We start from the raw sequence: 18,652 nt of genomic DNA on the forward strand, positions 1-18,652 counted from the left end.
GTAACAAACATTTCAGGGTACATAAATGTACTGTATATTTTTTGGTATACTGCAGCCTTGCATTTACAAATAAATAGACACGCTAGATATTTTCCAGTGGCTTCCACCTCCCCCCATGATGAGGAACAAACACATGACCACTGACATGAAGGCCAATCACCCTCTGGACCAATCAACACACTCGGAATTAGCCTTGCAACCAATCAGCTTAACCCCAGGGCCCTGAGGACTGTGTTTTACTGTGATCTTGGTGCCCCATTATTTGAATATATTTGCATATATTGCAACCCCATTGCCTACACAGAACCCAGCGGACCATAGGATGTTAGCATTGTCTTTATCTAAAAAACCTGAGATAGAGATTGAAGAAAATTACTTAAGATGATACAGTATCAAACATGGGATAAATTAAAAAGATTTTCTGCTTCATTATTTCATTATTTGGCAACCCTTTAAAACAAGGTCCAATTCTTTAATAATAGGTAATGCATTGCATACAAAGAACAGCTATTTTTACAGTATTTATTAATCTTCTAAATAAATAATTCTTGTTATTATGTATTATGTTCATTCATAATACACTAGCTTAGGTTAATTAACATTACTCCAAATGTTTATGTATTAGTATATACAAAATTAACATTAACCAAGATTAATAAATGCTTAAAATGTAACCAAACTAAATCATTATAAAGTGTAACCTTTATTTTCATATAGAAGTCAAAAGCTACATTATATATTTGAGAAACGGCTATGCTTTCACAGCTCAAACAATTCATGTGTAAACAGATCATTATTGAAGGCATCATTCATATGCTTCTCGCTGGCGTCAGTAAACTTTTCAGCATGCATTTCAAGCAAGCCGCCATGAAATCCAAAAGAGGCATTAAAGCCCTTTGTGTTGCCATGGTGCTGGTAGACTGACAGAACAAGAAGCAGGGGAGGGATTTAGGAAGAAGGGGGAAGGTCATGAAAGCATACCGTCCTGTGATTGGCTGAAGCCGTGTCACATGTGACTTTTGGAATGCTAATGCTTAGATCCCCCCCCACTTTCTCTCTCTCTGCTCTGCGGTAAAGCTTACAGCACAAACACAACCCAGAAATGGTGTAGGATAGCAGGAAAGCAGGACGTAATCCAATCCTAGGAAAAAAAAAAAACAAAAACAAAAAGCTAAAGTAAGAAATAATTATATGCATGTTGTGAAATTCCTTCCTTCTGGTGGTTCTTAAACAAGGCGGAAGGATTTAGGCAGAGGGAATGTGTTTGTTTTCTTACTGCATGCTTCCAGACCCGTTTCAAAGCCAGCCAGCCCAGATCTGACAGCTCGAGGGACGTCAGTGTGGATGTGAGGGCACTGGCCTGCGGCTGGTAAACCTGTAAAGACAAAATACACTTTTAGTAAGACAACAATACTATTTTGTAACACAAAACCTGCCATTCTTGTGTATAACGATAAGCTTGAATGCATAACACATTACTTACTTTCGATTAACTCCAAATCTTAAGGATGGAAGGAATATTATCAGCCTTTTCAAAAGCATAAAGAATTGGTTTCAAAACAGTCTATCTGAAGGATATTTCTTTAAAGGTCAGTTTCCTTCACGCCAAGTACAGTATGTATGTGAATCTGAAAGAGTGGAGTCTGGGGTCAGGGCCGGGTCATTGTGCCCTTGGCATTCCATGTGACCCACATTAGGCCAGATTATATAGAATGGATACCATGTGAATGAGTGCGCCAGACCACAGTGCAATTGGATGATTGTGTGCATGTGCATGTGTGCGTACGTTTAAAATGCTCTTCTCTTTAGTACTTCCAAGTTGGTGATTCAGCCAAATAACAACACAGCTGGATTAGAACGAAAGGCGCAAAGCGCTCCAAACCAGATCCTGTGACAAAAAAAAAAAACCTCTGCATCGTATTAAATCCAGAATGTTCTTATCTGCAGATTCCCAAACATGCAAAACTCCATTCTGCCTCATGGAATTATAATGCTGCCACTTGGTTCAGGTTGTTTGCCTTTATAATAAACATGCTCACGTTATTTTGATTACTTTGTTGATAACTTACGGTAGGTGGGTTTAGGCCTTTTTGTTGTCGCAGTAAATGAACAAGTTTCACATCGTGCAAAGCATCTGCCTCAGCATTTCCATCAATCTCTGACGGGACAGTTTTATTTTAGTTTTAATTAGTTGTTGAGACTAAAAATCAGTGAGCAAGATTATAAATCACACTTACAGATTCAAAGCAACAAATCTGACAAATGAGATTGAAAATACAACATCTTTTAATAGGCTAATATGTGACTGGAGGCATCTCATGAGTATACATCAATTAAATGAAGACAGACTGAGTAAGTAAATTACTCAGTGCACCTTTAATTTAAATGCTGCTGTGTTTATTAAGGTGATGAATAAACAAAACTAGGCTAGCCATATGAAAGAATAATGACAAAATCATTAATCTGTTTTTACAATTGTAATAAGGTTTGCAGCGCCAGAGGACAGTGTTGTTTACGTTCTGACTGGATGTTGTAAAGTGAATAAAATCATTGTATAAAATGATAAAATTACTCTTACAGATTCAAAGCAATGAATTTAAACTAGCTATACATTTTCAGAAGAAAATGAGCGAGCTGATTTGCCATGCAAATCTCACCACTTTGTTACTAGCGTGTTCTGGACTTTCACTATGTGCATTTATACTAGCTTTGCGATATTCCATGAAATTCTACTCTCTACATATGGCTTGGGACCCTCTTTTAATGATTTTTCCAGCCATTATTTTGTCTGACAGATGTAAATCGTTAGTCTGACTGTTTAGAAAATAAATAGCAAACCTCTCCTCAACAAGACACGATTTAAAGTATCATTCACGTCCAAACCACAACAAATATGAGCAATAATAGCTATGCTTGTCTTAGAAAATACAGTCTGTGTGGAAGAATCTGTCTGTCTGCCCATCCACCCATACTTTAATCCAGTAGCTTTTTCTCAAGCTGCCTGTTAAAGTGCTTTTTTATTAAATAAGCCATCTTCCCTCCCTCCTTTGTGCAGTGACCCAGAATTCTTGTGAGTGGGACTGAAGGTTAATTGCACCGGGAGCCTGATTGTGTGCGCTTACTCTAACGTGCAGATTACTTGAAGGAATTAGAGATTCGAGTGTCTCAGTTTTAACCCAGAGTCAAAGACGGATCCCTCAGTGTGCATATAAACGTGTGTTACCCGGCTTAAATTGTGGGTTTGCACAGTCCATGCTGTCCCCCTAGATATGATCACCCAGCTTAATTAAAGAAGTCCAAATGCAACTTATGTGCTCTCAGATTCACTGACAAGTCTAAGTGTCCACATGATGTTTGGTGTGTGCTGCATCACTGACTGTGCAGTGCTGATGTCTACATTCTCCAGGATAGCCATAGAGGTGTTCTGCTTTGTAGCATTATGACACTGAAGACAACAAATGTTAAACAGAAAGAACATGGGCTCATTTTTCAAACACTTGCCCAAAATCTTTGGAAAAAAAAAGAAAAAAGTATGCAGTTTTTCCACAAACTACTTTTTCTGGCAGGACGTTTTGAATTCAAAGGTATTAATATTGGCATCTAAAGTAGGACTTTTAAAAAGAGCTGCCCAGAGCAACATTTATTTATTTTTATAACTAAAAGTGCAATTTCTCACCACTGAAACATGCATGTACATGCAACATCTGGCATAAATGTTCATTTACTATAGAAAGCCACTGCACAAATGTGCTATTTGCATGCACTGTAAGTCATTTACTACAAAAATGTCCAATAACGGGGGGTCAGTAAGACAAAGTTAGTAGTATTTGGCTGCTCATATATCTTCTTATGTTGGTTCTCATGAGACTGAAAAAGACAATAATTTTTAATAGGCTAATATGACCTCTAATGACAGTACGTATTATTTTAAACAAATAATGTTATGAAAACTGTTATACAAAAAAATCACTCAAGTGTAACTATAATTTACATTTTGATAAACAGCCAAAACTATGCTGGCTATATAAAAAATAAATCAATGAATGCCTAAAAACCAATGCCAACACCATTATTCTTTTTTCTTTTTTTTTTTACAATAACAATAAGGTTTGTGGTTCCAGAGGTGCTCATTACGGACATTCATATCCTCCTTCGCATTAATAAGTATGAGGGGCCCCCACTGTAGCCCATCTTAGTGGTCATCATCAGTGTACTATATTCACAGCCTTCTAAGGGTGAGTTAATCCATCTCCACTGCATTGATGCTGCGGCTCTGCAGAGGGAAACAGAGTCACTTGGGAACCTCTGTCTGGGGTCGTTCCGGCTCTACTGCCACAGAACGGGGTACCAAAGGAACACCAATTAACTGAGTCTCAGAGGAGATAGAAAAGAGAGCAGGATAGAAAGAAGGTGAAAAAGGGTTACAGTGAGACTTTTCACTGTCATGCGCTGCCATTAGTCAAGTGAAGCCCACCGGCAAGTGTTCTATGACTGTGATTTTTGTTGTTCATGCCATATAGCATGGCGTGCATATCTCAACTGCGTAATTGCTTGTATTGCTGCATGTAAAGTATATTATCACCCAACTCTAATCTGCTAAATGCAACTATAAGGCATGAAGATATTAAGATGTTATAAACATTAACCATGATTTTTCATAAAGGTGGCCTGAAACAAAATGTATTTTAAAAAGCACTACAGAAATAACATCTTAATTGAAGTTGAATAGCATGCAACATAATGGATACAGATTGATGCTTGATTTCAATTTAATTTAAAAACTGTACAGTTTAGTGTAAGAATAGACAGTTTATAGAGGACCATTTCATATCCATCATAATTTATTGGCACCAGTCCGGGTTTAATTTTTTTTTTTTTTTTTTTACATTTTTTCAGTGCAGGCTTTCAAATTTGAAGTTATCTAAAATAAAATAGCTAAAGATTATGAAGAAATGTAAAAGGTACAATAAAAGCTATAAAAAAAATACATATAAACAAAAATACTAAGTATTTGATTAATTTAAGTAAATACAATAAAAATAAAACTATTATAAAATATAATAAAATAAGAATAAATGTAAAATCTAAAAAAAAACTATTTTTTAATCATTTATTTATATAAAAAAAAGTAAATTAAACACGATTGAAATATTTAAATGTAAACAAAAAAAAACATTAACAAATAAGTAGAATTATTATTTTTTTTAATTCTGCAACTGTCAGTAAACTCACTAATCAACATGATCAAATCATTTAAGGGATAATGTAGCAAAAAAAAAAAAATGAACTCATTGATGAGATGCACTGTTACCAACATAACCTGACTAGTTACTACTGACAGACTGATTGTTACTATGAGTTTTACTGCAGTTCATTAAAATGCGCTAAATTAGTTCAAATTTAGTGATGTGAGAGACCGTAAAATCAGCATTCCTCCATCTCTCAATGCTCTCGCATCTGTCCTCAGCCCCTCCGCTGCTCCCGGTAGCTGCCCATCCACGCATCATTTCCCTGCCCCCCATTCATTTCATGCTGAGTGGATGAGTGAGTAACTAATATGGATCAGACCCAGACCAGACAGACAACAGCACCCCCATCCCATCTCATCCCATCCCTTCCCAGTTTACTGCCTCTTCCTCATCTGTCCATCTTGATTTTCCCATCTATATCATTGCCTGTCTCCTCGCATATTCCCAGTTTGTCTTTTTCTCTGTTCACTCTCATTCTTTCTATCCTCTGTCTTCTGCATGGATGGAGCACATGTGAAAATGACATTGAAACAAGACAGAGGTAATAGACAACATAAAGAAAAGGAATGGATTGAGCAATCATGCCAAAAAATATAAATAAAACAGAATGGATAGACTAAAAATATATTATTCACTAGAGTAAATTTTCTCTTTTCCTTCTCTTTATGCGGTTTTCACCTTGCCTACCTTCTTTCATCCTCCTCATTCCTTCTCTAACCTTCCTTCTTCCACCTTAATTTATCCATTCCCACCAGAAGCTAATCTATATGCTAATAAGTAGATGGCAATCAATGACGTTCATGCCCATCTGTGTGCAATCAATATATTATATGAGAGAGTACATTTCAGAATCACACAGCCCAGAGGTGTTACACGATAAGTACCTCAATTTACTTTTCAGGACTGTGCCGTTCTTATCTCCTCCTCCAAGGTCAGAAAGACCCCCTTGTATGTATATTTTCAATTTAGTAGGGCCTCTTCAGGATGACCAGAATGGTCTTTTGTTGTGCCCTGATTTAAGCGGGTCCCAAAACCCTATTTTACTTTCTGTAGCAGACACAATCTGAATAACACATCGGCCGCATGCGGTCTGTTTCTCATGAGTGTGTGGTTTGATTGTGATTGCCACAGCGGTTGGGGGTTTATACCCTTTGCTAAGTGTTGCTCTAATCACTGATTATTAAGAGGCAGCCTCATCAGCACAACACTTCATCAACCAACACTGTGAACTGCAGTGTTTTCTGACTTCACTTTCTGCGCTTGGTGTCTCTTCTTTGTCTTTGTTTTTAGCACCACCATTAAAGGTGCTGTATGTAATTATTTGACTGCCCTAAAGCATAAAAATACTATATGTTTGTTAATATTTAGAAAACATGAGTTTACATATGCAAGTTCATATATGCATTTCTCTGAAAAACAATGCTACAGCCACTTATTCTGTTTTGATATGCGTGTTCCGTGTCAGAATGTCTGTTTTTGTTTTGGTCTGTTTAACTCCACCCGCTGCTCATTTTAACCAATAGTATTTAGACACCCCGGGCTGCCAGTTTTTTCAGAAAACACAGTGTATTGCTGCCATGGAAGTGAGCAAACAAACTGCATCAGAGATCGTAGATTGTACCCAGCATTCAAAAAAGATCTATGACCAAAGGCGCATTAAAACTCAGATTAATTTAACTAATCAATTTACAGTGTAAAGCCTGTCGCCCTCTATTGTTAATTGTGATAACTCCTGTTGCGTAGCCTCAGTCTGGCAACCCATGTGAGTGAAGAGTCTGAGGGGGAGGGGCAAGAGACAAGGCTCTCCAATATTGGACTGCAGTACCCATATGAACCACTAGCTGTCCATATTACATACTGCACCTTTAATTACAACTTATCCTTACTAGAATATTAAATTTGCTCAAAAAAATAAATAAATAAATGAGTGTTTGCTGCTGCAGCATAACTCGCTGCCGCAATGCCAGGATGTAGCTATGTGGTTGCTAGGGCATTTTAGCATAGGATCATGCTACATTAATGATTTGAGCTGCCAAATTTTATTAATCAGGATTTAGGTTTACTGAAGTCCCTAACCTTAAGTATTATGAAAACAGCATTTCTAAATACATTTATTACAACATTAAATATAAGTATGATTTCCATCAAAGTCTTATTTTCCGGGACAGGCCTTTTCCTCTGTCTTGGCAGGACGAGCATCACCAGTGAATATTCTGAAAGGGGGAGACGGTGGTGCTTATAGAGGGGGATAAAAAAATCATTACCATCATCCTCATTAGAGAAGAACCAATTGTCCAATCAGTACACAGCTCTGCAATAGGGCTCCAAAAGGAACCCCCAGTTGGCTGTTGCTAGGAAACCACAGAACGGGGGGGGGGGGGGGGGGGGGGGGCTCGCATGCGTGTGTTAGATGGAGAGTATCAGGGAGAGAGAGAGTACGTCTGTGTCTGGCGACTGGGACGGTGGATGCTAGCGGTGATCTGGTAGGATTGGAGTGCAGAACGCACACTAGACAAAGAAGCATTTGGGTCCTGAGGCATGGGGCTCACCACGGGGCCAAACGGAGCTTGTGCTGCCCCTCAGAAAAGGTAGTAGCTGGGTTTTTGTCTGGGAGGTGGGCCCTTGGCTAACCTGGATGTCTGTGAAATCTCTCAGTGCATGCATATTGATGCATGTCTGTCTCTCATTTCCATCCTCATCCTTCCATCTTACCTAACGTCCTTGTAACTTTTTTTGCTTTTTGGAATGGATAGTTAGTTTGTTCTGTGTTTTGGAATTACTGACAGACTTATTTTTTAGCTCTACTAAAGGTGACAGTGCATTTAATAGTTGCTTAAACTGTACGCTGTAGAGAGCCTCTTATTGGCTCGATGCATATGGTTGGCTGGACCGGAAGCCTCAGAGGGACCCGGGACTTGGACTCAACATAAGAGCTTACCTCTCATTAGCAGACCCACTCAAGTGCTAAATTTGAACCAAGCAGGCTTTAATCATGAGTGTATGGCATTTCATGATGCATTTCCACCATAGCACATTCTACTGTTTACTAAGGAAAACAGCTGGTAACATCTAAAAAGATTGTGATGGAGTACTACCATAGTACTATGTGTATTATTTATGCAGTATATAGTATGCATACTAGACATGCACTATACAACTCTGAAAATACATGATACTGTATACCTACATTCTACATATTTTCCCAATTTCACTTTCCAGTTACAAATTATGAATTCACCAACATCAACTGCAAAAATCACATCGTTTACATTAAATGCATATTATATATATATAATAAAATTAAAAATGACAAAAAAAACGCTGATTATTTGCTGAATTAAACATGCAAAGTTGGGTGGTCATGTGACATTTAGCATATTGTTTGATATTATTGTCATTATTGTACTGTATACTTAAATGAGCACACTATGCAGTAAGGAGCATGCTAGTATGCCACTGTAAACACACTAAAGTAAACTTGTGCAAAATCCAGTGTCTTCACATTTCTACAACGTTTAATAATATTCTAATTCTGTAACCATGTTCCCAGATATCCCTATGGCCTTTCCATTAATGCATATTAATGAGGCTCAGGACTTATATTTAGATTATCTAATTACAATGCCCAACTCCATTAGTTCTTTGGAGCGCAGGAAATGGCTTAGGGGGAGGGCCCATTGATATTACACCATTTCTTGGCGTAATAACGGACCTAGAAAGGGGGGAGGCATAATGGTTTGTTGTGGGTAAAGAGGGGGTGATTCGGGGTAGATAGGGAGGGGGTGAAGAGTGTGTGGGGTTAGTGGCTCTCAACCATGTGCGTGAGTAATTAAATGAGTATAATTGAAACCATGCCACACTTCCCCTCTAAAGCCCCCCCCCCCCCCACAGCCCCGTCCTTGCACTCATTCTCTTTCTGTCCCCCATCTCAATCCCATTAACACTTTCTGTCCCTGAATAACAAACCTCAGAAGACAGAAAGGAAAGGAGAGAAGTCATTTAAACATTAGTGCCTATGGCGAACCCTCAGCCCAGGTACCTATACCTATTTTTCCATTCACTAGCCCTGATTACATGCTTCATGTTTATATGATGGGATGACCGACATATGACTCTCTTGTGATGTATTTATGTCTAAAGTTTAAAGAATGTTTCAGATTCAAAACAAGCTCTGCCCACTGCATCTGTGGCATGCTGTTGATTATCACAGAAAATGAGTCGGACTAAAAACAGGCATCATGTTTATAGAATGCACTTATAATGGAAGATTATTAATGCATTCTAGAGAATTGGTGTTGGTAATGTTTTCGAAATACTTAGGTCTCTCTTTTTTTTTAGCAAATCTGCATTTATCTGATCAAGTAAAACAGTAATATTGTGAAATATTATTACGATGTAAAATAACTATTCTCTTTAATATATATTAAAATGTAATTTATTCCTGTGATGCAAAGCAGAATTTCCAGCATCATTTGCTGCTCAATAAACATTTCTTATTATCAATGCTGAAACAGTTATTATGGAAACTGTGATACCTTTTCAGGATTCTGATGAATAGAGTTTGAAACAACAGATTTTACTTGGAATTGGAAACTTTTGTAACAATAGTAATTGTCTTTACTGACACTTTTGATCAACATTCTAGATAATCTTTCTCAAAAAAATATAAAAAATAAAATAAAAATTCTAATGATATATACTAAATGATATATACATGAATATATATATATATATAGAGAGAGAGAGAGAGAGAGAGAAGCAAATGTGCAATTCCCTTGGCCCAATCAATAAATGCATTATTGTAAATAGAATTAAAAGTTGAAATTATTGTCAGTGGTAATCAAGAGCATGCTGAAAAAGCTTAACCAATATAATTTATTTAATCACACTGTATAAAAGTAAACTGAACCAAAACAGTAATGTTTTGTTGATGCAAGTATTGTTTGACAACCTTTAGCGTGGTTCTGTATCGCATATTGACATGGGAAACTCTTCTGACTGGATGTGTAATCCATCTTCCATGACCGTTCATGTACTGGTAACTGGAGACTGCTGAGAAAAAAGGTTTACTGAAATGTAACACTTAAATTCAGTGTCCGGGATCGGATGAACTCAGATGCAATTATAATGTCATTTCCAGAAAAGTACAGTATGCGAATGAAGTGATGTTTACATCTTAGGATACCAGCTTGGACCTTTCTTTTGTATATTAACTTTATAAAAAAAAAAAAAACAACAACAACACTATGATGGTATCAAATGGTAACACCATGATACTTTGCTATTTACCATGATACTGAATGACTGCTGTATTTATAGATCATGGTATTTACATGATACTTCAAAGTATTTCAAAGAACACTATGGTAATACCATTAGGGTTGCATGATAAATCGAAATAAAACAGAAATCCTGATATGGCTTATTGTGATTTTCAAGGCCTTGATTTAATAATTTTTTTATAATTATAATTTTTTTACCATTATAAATTTTCTAACCATACTGATATACAATCACAAAATTCAGGCCAAATTGTGCAGCACAGTAAAAAAAAGTAAAAATAAAATAAAATAAATAATTGCATTTTCAACTGCTATTGAATTTTTGATAAAAAAAAAAAAAGTACTTTTTCCCCCCAAATCATGCAGCCATACAAACACGGCATTATCCTTGGTACTGTGTAAATAACATGATAGAACTAAGATATTCTTTTTGTTAACATCAAATTTCATAACTACCAGCTAGAAATTGCTTCATTGTCTCAACAATCTCAACAAAAGAAGGCAATTTTAGTAACTGGAATTTACCAATTCTTATTCTGTCTGTCTCAGCTTGCGTCGAGTGTGGCAGCGGGGCAGTCGTGGTTCAAAGGTGAGGCATCGGGGCGGCACAATGGAGGGCGAGCAGAGCACTCCTGCCTCCAGTGCCAGCAGCAGTACAGGTACCAGTACCTCCACCACAAACTCCACAGGCACCACCAGTGCTTCCACTGCCATCACTGTCAGCTCCAGCAGCATGAGCAGCGGAAGAGCGGCCGTTCCACAGATATCTGTATACAGCGGCATACCTGACCGACAGACTGTACAGGTGCGCATTACACTCACCCTAAAACATTATCATCACTTCAAATATCGACAACTGAGTTCAGAAATGCATAGTAATTGTGTTGATAATAATAATTGCGTTTGCGATTCACCACATCTCTCGTCAAACTTTCTTGTATAATCACTCACTGCACAGCACCACACGTCACTTTTTTATTGCTTAAATGTTTAATTATTGGACTTTTAATCCATACTGCCATCTGCTGGTGTGTTTATTACTGCAGTCAGAAGGGGAAAGAATGATTTCCAGGCTTCACATTAATTTTTTTTTTCCTCTGTTGTGAAGGGTTATTGTTTATTATTGACTCAAAGGTTGACCTTTGACCTCTCCCTACTAATAAATTAAGAGGGCTGGGAATTAGACACTAGCTGTGTCCCAAATGATGCACTATACACTATGCACTTATACACTATTTACTTATGCACTATGTACTCAACCATGCAGAGTATGAATTATATTAAGGTTATTCTGTCATTCATAATCAGAGACTGATCCCTTTGCTACGTAATTAAAGCTGTGACAGTTGAGTGCATGAAGTGTCCAACATTCCACACTTCGTTTACAGAATATAACTTAAGTGCATCATTCGGGTATTTAAAGTGCACTTTTTCTTTTTGGAATTTTCAGTGTGAACACAGTACTCGCACTATTTATTCTACAAAATGTCATAGAATAGTGCACAAGTACGCGATTTGGGATGCACCTACTGTTGCTAGATTTCAGCCGATATTAATAATATTAATAATCTCTTATCCTGTTTAAACACAGTAATAGTAGTACATTTATGAGTAAATCATTTTTCCCCCTTTTTTAACGAATAACAATAATAGTAATATGAAGGGTCCTATACTGTACGTTGCTGTTGTTGTTATTATAATTAATATTAATATTGTTATTAATAATAATGATGATGTAGTATAGCACACTTCATCCATAAAATGCTGCTCAAAGTGATTCACATGACATGAATTAATGGCAAAAACAGCAACATCCAATAAAATCCAAAGTAGTTAAATTATTTCAAATGCATCCCCTATGTTCACTTAATTGTGTAAAGAAACCTAACTACATTTCTATCTTTAGAAATTGTGATACATATGTAGTGACATAAAATGTACTAGAAACAGGTAAGACCCAGCTGCTTCTTTCAGAGTATTCTCAGTGCAGTGCACGATCACACACAAGCAGCACTGCTCATTAAACTCAGTTCAGGCTGCACTTTACACACACCAAGACCAGGGGTCAGGAATCCTGTTGCCTAGCAACTGTGCAGTTGTGGGCAGTTCAGTGAGGACATAAAGGAAGGATGACGGAGAACATATTATAGCTGGGAGAAAAAGATAGGAAGGTATCATTAGTGATGAGAGCGATGCACTTATCTACACTGTCATCTTCTACAGAACATGTTTTTTTGAACGTCTGCTCTTGTTCAGGTATTTTGGCATCTTGTTTTGATTTTGTTCTGAATGTTTTTGTCATATTATGGCATGCTACCTCAGAATCAGTAGTAACTCTTAATCTAGGAAGGTTCTCATTCCTTGTCCACAAGGTTTGCAATCTTTATTAAGTAACATTATTCTTAGAGATTATGACAATACAAAATTTTATTTTTATATTGAATGTTTAAGTATCTATTTGGTTATCATTAAAATAAAATATAATAAAATGTAACTGTTATCCTATACAATGTCAATGTGTTATTGTTATTATGTGTTGTAAGACTTGCAGTGGCATATGTGCATAAAGAAGCCTTGTAATACAGTGGCTAATATTAAACATCTTCCTATTCAATTAATATTAATATTATGATAATATAACCATATTAAACATCAATGCTGACCTTGAAAACAATATGGGAAATAAAATACAACAGAAGAATCAGAGATCTGCTTTTTTTTCTTGTTGCAGTTCATTTTCAGACCAAAAGGAGGAGACAAAGGCATATTATTGAGACTGTGATGAAACAAAACGTTGCTAAGTAAACATTAATAGGTTAGGATTGCAATCTGACCTATAACAAACATTCAACACCACCTTGAATCACAGCTTGCAACTTGCAGCTACTTATGATTTAAATATCAAGTTTGTCACTTTTTTTAATAAAAAGTGAATACAAATAGAAATACATGAGACAATTGTTGACACAGCAAAGGTACAGAGCTATAAAAAATGCAGACATGTCTCCACATTTCTATTGAAATCTCTGACTTTGATTGGTATCTCGGCAAATATGAGCAGAGTTTGAGACACTACTGAGATTGAAACTCTGGAGTAAATGTCAGATTACCAAAAAAAAAAAAAAAAAAAAAAAAAAAAAAAAAGAAACCCACCACCAACAACAAAAAACTTAGAATACGGAGACTTCAGCTAAAGTCTCCATTTGCACTCCATCTAATCTCATTGCTCTCTATGCACGAAACAAGAAAATATTGAGATCGAATCAGGTTTCTCACCTTTCCTCTGCCTCTATTAAATGGTAGGTGATCCAGCAGGCTCTACACAGACAGCCCAGCACAGCGGCGCAGTACCTGCAGCAGATGTATGCAGCTCAACAGCAGCATCTGATGCTGCAAACGGCAGCTCTACAGCAGCAGCACCTCAGCACAGCGCAGCTCCAGAGCCTCGCAGCAGTGCAGCAGGTCAGTTAGCATCCATAGTCTCCTACAGCAAGCATAATACTCCCAAATACACTCTTACTCTCTCTGTCATGTTCCTCCCTCTAAGCCAGTTTAGCAGCCGGAAGACAAAACCAGAATGGGACCTCATCTGCGCAGAACGGGCCATCACAGACCACAGTAAGCTTTTATTTGGAAGCATCCTCTAAAAACAAGCACATTATAATCACGTCAGTATCTTTGTTTGCATGTGACAACATTCAAGCTGCTCATGTCACAACTCTGTCTCTCAGATTAATTTAACCACGTCCCCTGCCGCTGCTCAGCTGATCAGTCGTGCCCAGAGTGTAAACTCCGCCCCCTCTGGGATCTCCCAGCAAGCTGTGTTGCTAGGCAACGCCTCAAGCCCCACCCTGACAGCCAGCCAAGCTCAAATGTACCTGCGAGCACAGATGGTGAGCACACCTGTATAGCCACAAACACAAGAATCTTTCATGTTTGTGAGGTTGCTTTCCATATTTATGTATATTTAAAGAGTGAAATACTCACTTTTAATCAGTCACTGCTTTTTTGCTAAATGCCAGAAATAAGTAGGATGAATTCAGCTAAATAAGGCCACTGATAATTGGTGTGAACATCATTTTACTGTGTTTTTAATGTAACGTTAAATGTATTGTCTAGATAATTACTCCAAAATTTTTCAACGTACACAATAAAACAGTTCTAAATGAAAATAAATTTGCAACTATTTTACATTTATTGCATAAATATAATGGCATAAACAACAATAGTTCTAATAATTAATAAAGATATGCATAATGCATGTTTTTACTGTTGTAATCTAATGATCACATAGTTATTACAGTGTCAAAAGGAAGAAATGATGCAACAATTAGAAATATTTCTGCTTATTGGTTATTCAGACATAAAATATGTATTACATCAGTCATAAAAAGGCCATATCAGTCAATCTAGTGGCAATATTTACTTGAATTCACCCAACTAAGAGGTTAAAAACTAACTAAACTATTATAATTTTGCTTTACTTAAAGCCTTTATGTGTAATGCATCATAAGAGTAGTTTTATTGTATTTATTATGCATTTTAATTCCCTTCATAACGCATGGTATGTTTTTAAAAATAATTTTAATCAGTTATAATACATTACAATACTAACTAATCTATTGACAGTTAAACCTGTAGAAAATATATAAAGCATTAAAACTCATGATGATATCAAACCTTCAAATATTCTAATGCATTTTACCTTTGGTTACAATTATTTATAAAAAGATATAATGCATTACGATGTACATTATGAATACCTTTATTGTTATACATAAAGGTTTTAGGTAAAGTGGTACCACAATTTTTCTAGGAATAAGCTGTTTGATCATTAATGATGATTCCAGTTATTTTTATGTTATAGCCAGTAACTGATGCTGGCCTATCAATTTATGCATCCACATGTACTACAGATAAGGGCTGATATTTAAAAAAAGAATCCTATAATATTATCTGCTTTTATTATTAACCAGCGGATCGTGATAATTAAAACTGCTATACTTATGATGGTTGATGCTGCATGAGCATTTGTTGGCTCCTGTGAACACTCTCTAGACCAACCAAAGTATGATGGAGGGTTTCCTGAGGACGTGGTGTTAACGAGCATCTTTATGTGTGATTACTTTAGGCTCAGCAGAGTAATCTTGTGCATGTAGCCAGGAGTCTGGGCCGAGCCGTCCCTCTGTCCTCTCAGCTGATTCTGGCTCCTACAGCTACAGTAACTGCTCTACAGTCTGACACTAATACAGCCAATAACACACAGTCTGCCTCTGCACAGGTACACTCACGTATGCTGATATACATTACGTTAATACATGCACATTCAAACGTACCAACGATTTTACAAACATTTCTTATTTGCATTCATGAATATGCTGTGCTTAAAACAATTTAGCTTCATGAAACATTCATAAAACTGTGGATTTCTTGAATCACAAATCCTAAAGGAACATTTACAGAATTACTTGGTATTTCAATAACTGTATAATATTGAACATTTATTGTACTGTACATGTATTGATTCAGCAGACTCTTTTATCCAGAAATACTTTAAGGAATCAATGCTAAAAGATCCTAAAAGGGATATTATATGTTACCAATATACCACAACGCAAAATTATATTTTATATTTTGATCTTTTAGTTCATCAGGAGGATAAAATGCTTCTGATTATGATTACGATCATTATGACTGGCTCTAAATTATAATAACAATTCCAAAAGGAATATTGTGCATATTACTTTAGGATCTTTAGCCTATATGATTCTGTGCAAATTATAACTTTAAATACTACAATTCAAATGTTTTGCTATATTTGAATTTAAAGGTTTATTGGTCGATTTATGACTGTCACAGGTGCAGAACCTTGCCCTTCGCAACCAGCAGGTGGTGTCTTCCACCTCTCAGTCCTCAGGCCTCCAGGCACTGAGTTTAAAGCAGACCCCTGTCTCCATTCAGCCCACCCCGCTCATCAAGACACCCAGCCAGAGTGCTTCCAGCTCAGACACTGGGAAAAGCAACGTGAACGCTGCTTCCTCGGATGGAGTAAAGATGGGAGAGCAAACAGAGATGAAAGCAGTTAACATGAGTCGTAATGTGTCCTCGTCACATGCCTTGATCACACCAGGTAAACTCAGACCCATATGGCCTATAGTGCTGCTAAAAATATTGCAACACTTATGCTATTTCCTAACCCTAAAGTAAACGATTCCACTTTGCTGAGGCATGTTTTGCAATGATGAGTGTTTTTTATTGGATTTAAGAAGTTACAGTGACGTCTCTCACTTTGGTTAACATTTGAGCCAGTGATGTTGCCATCAAGCACCTTTTGTCAGAAGTGGTCCAGAAATTGTTGAATGCGCACATTTGGTCTTTAAACAAACTGAAAGGTTCAATTCAGTTCAACAGAAATGCTTTCTGACATGTGCACTCTAATAAGATCCAGCTTCACTTCTCTGTCCATCATGTCACACACCAAGTAGCAAAGAAATGAGAAATGCACCCAAGGCTACATTTGTTCTATATGGCTTACGCTCAAGTGCATTAAAGCATGCGTTGCATTTGAAGGGCACACACTTTCTCAGATCAGATCAAGTCTTTCAGTGCACTTCAACATTTGACATACCTGCCATCCATCATTGCACTGGTCTGTAATCATAACAGCTCACACAGGGCAATTATCCTGCACATTTAGAAGCAGGTACTTGGGCCTGTCGAGGCTGGTAGAGACTTTGCTATGTGTTTAGTTGTGCTATGGTAGAAGACTAAAAAAGGCCTCAGATTTTTGTTTACAAAAAATTTAAGTATCTTAGCTCCATGGTCTAATATTAGCAGCAGTCAAGTGCCAAAATAAGTAAAAATAGGACTTTTGTGGAGTATTGTGTGACCAAATTAATCCAGCTCCCCCCAAAAAAAGTTTTGTAATAAAACCTTAAAACTACTCATGCAAAATACATTTTCACATCAGTTCCCAGAAAAAAAAAAAAAAAAAAGAAAATGGCAAAAAAAAAAAAAAAAAAAAGCTTTCGCATTCCAGAAAAGAAAAAATCTGGAATAAATGTATTCATAAATATTGATGACTGATGGCTACTGGCTATTTAAAAGAGGCAATGTGTAATGAAACTGTGCTTGTCTGTACTGCAGCTACATTTGTGCATTTACGTCAACTCGCTTCATTTAAGTTTCTCATTAGAGAGCTGCATTTCTTTCACATTATACTATGTCAGTGATCGTTTGCAGGTGTAAGGTTTATGCCACTGTTTATGTGCACAAATAATCAGAATGACTGAAGATTAAACAAGCTTCAACTTGATTGAACAAGTGTGTTTGAGAGGGTCCAAGTGAGCCTCAGTGGAGAGGAAGGGTAAAAACCTGACATGTGTGTTGGGATGTAGTTTCCATAGCAGTGTGCTCCAGAGAGTTGATGCGATGCGTGTTATGATTCATGGTTTTCCCCTTGTGCATTAACGATATTCACAGAAACTCATCCTGGATTATTCTCTTGAATGAATGAATCGTTCAGTTTGCTTTTAAGAATTGTCCAAATGTTATAAAAATCTGAATATTAGATTAAAAATTATGTGAATGTGGATACTGGAAAGAGACTGGACTGGAGATTTTGCTATAAAAAGTCTAACTAATTGCTTATACATCTCTTCAGAATATAATTCCCAACTGACTGTCAGATTTCACTCCTCCCTTTTGTTTTGTAGGAACTGGCAACGTCAAAACCAGTAAAAATTGTTTTGAACAAAAGCTTGTTGTGAAGTTCAATGTAAATTTTGATACTTTTGTTTGTATTGAATAATTGAAACTATTCTATTGAATACAACCACACACTAGAGGGCTTGTTAAAAGAAGTAGGAAATAAAAGAGCCACAGATATTAACATACCGAATATTGTACTGCACTTATATTACTAAAGTAAAAACGGCATTACTTATTGTAGAGAAAATGCACCCACACAGGAAAATCTTGCTCAAAAATGGCTTCTCATGGCTTAGGAAACTGAGCACAGTTTGAGACACTGATCTCTTTGGAAACCCTAGAGGAGACGCAGGTTGTTTATCTGAGGAAGAGTGTCTCTCTTTTCACAAGAAACATATGATGAGATTTGGC

The 18,652-nt window shown here is 36.8% G+C and overlaps 1 protein-coding gene and 1 long non-coding RNA gene across 4 annotated transcripts in view; one reads left to right on the forward strand and one right to left on the reverse strand.

The window, feature by feature from the left end:
- The window catches only part of LOC122137707, a 24,665-nt gene continuing 6,013 nt past the window's right edge, over window positions 1-18,652 (reverse strand). Inside the window, exons 2-3 of the long non-coding RNA XR_006155044.1 lie at window positions 1,277-1,375; window positions 1-1,141 (exon numbers count right to left, since the gene is read on the reverse strand). This is a non-coding gene — a long non-coding RNA (uncharacterized LOC122137707). The remainder of the gene's footprint in view (window positions 1,142-1,276; window positions 1,376-18,652) is intronic.
- Window positions 7,678-18,652, forward strand: part of LOC109092204 (polyhomeotic-like protein 2) — a 21,052-nt gene continuing 10,077 nt past the window's right edge. The window contains exons 1-7 of one of the 3 annotated variants that reach the window (XM_042726462.1): window positions 7,678-7,837; window positions 11,081-11,336; window positions 13,835-13,993; window positions 14,078-14,149; window positions 14,263-14,424; window positions 15,663-15,812; window positions 16,391-16,661. In XM_042726462.1, coding sequence (XP_042582396.1) covers window positions 7,788-7,837; window positions 11,081-11,336; window positions 13,835-13,993; window positions 14,078-14,149; window positions 14,263-14,424; window positions 15,663-15,812; window positions 16,391-16,661 — 1,120 coding nt within the window. In that variant the 5' untranslated portion in view covers window positions 7,678-7,787. Of the gene's footprint in view, window positions 7,838-11,080; window positions 11,337-12,329; window positions 12,788-13,834; window positions 13,994-14,077; window positions 14,150-14,262; window positions 14,425-15,662; window positions 15,813-16,390; window positions 16,662-18,652 lie in introns of those variants that run through there. The other 2 variants (XM_042726463.1, XM_042726464.1) reach the window with 2 other exon arrangements.

The sequence above is a fragment of the Cyprinus carpio genome, chromosome B6, assembly GCF_018340385.1.
Source record: "Cyprinus carpio isolate SPL01 chromosome B6, ASM1834038v1, whole genome shotgun sequence".
In the NCBI taxonomy this organism is placed as follows: domain Eukaryota; kingdom Metazoa; phylum Chordata; class Actinopteri; order Cypriniformes; family Cyprinidae; genus Cyprinus; species Cyprinus carpio.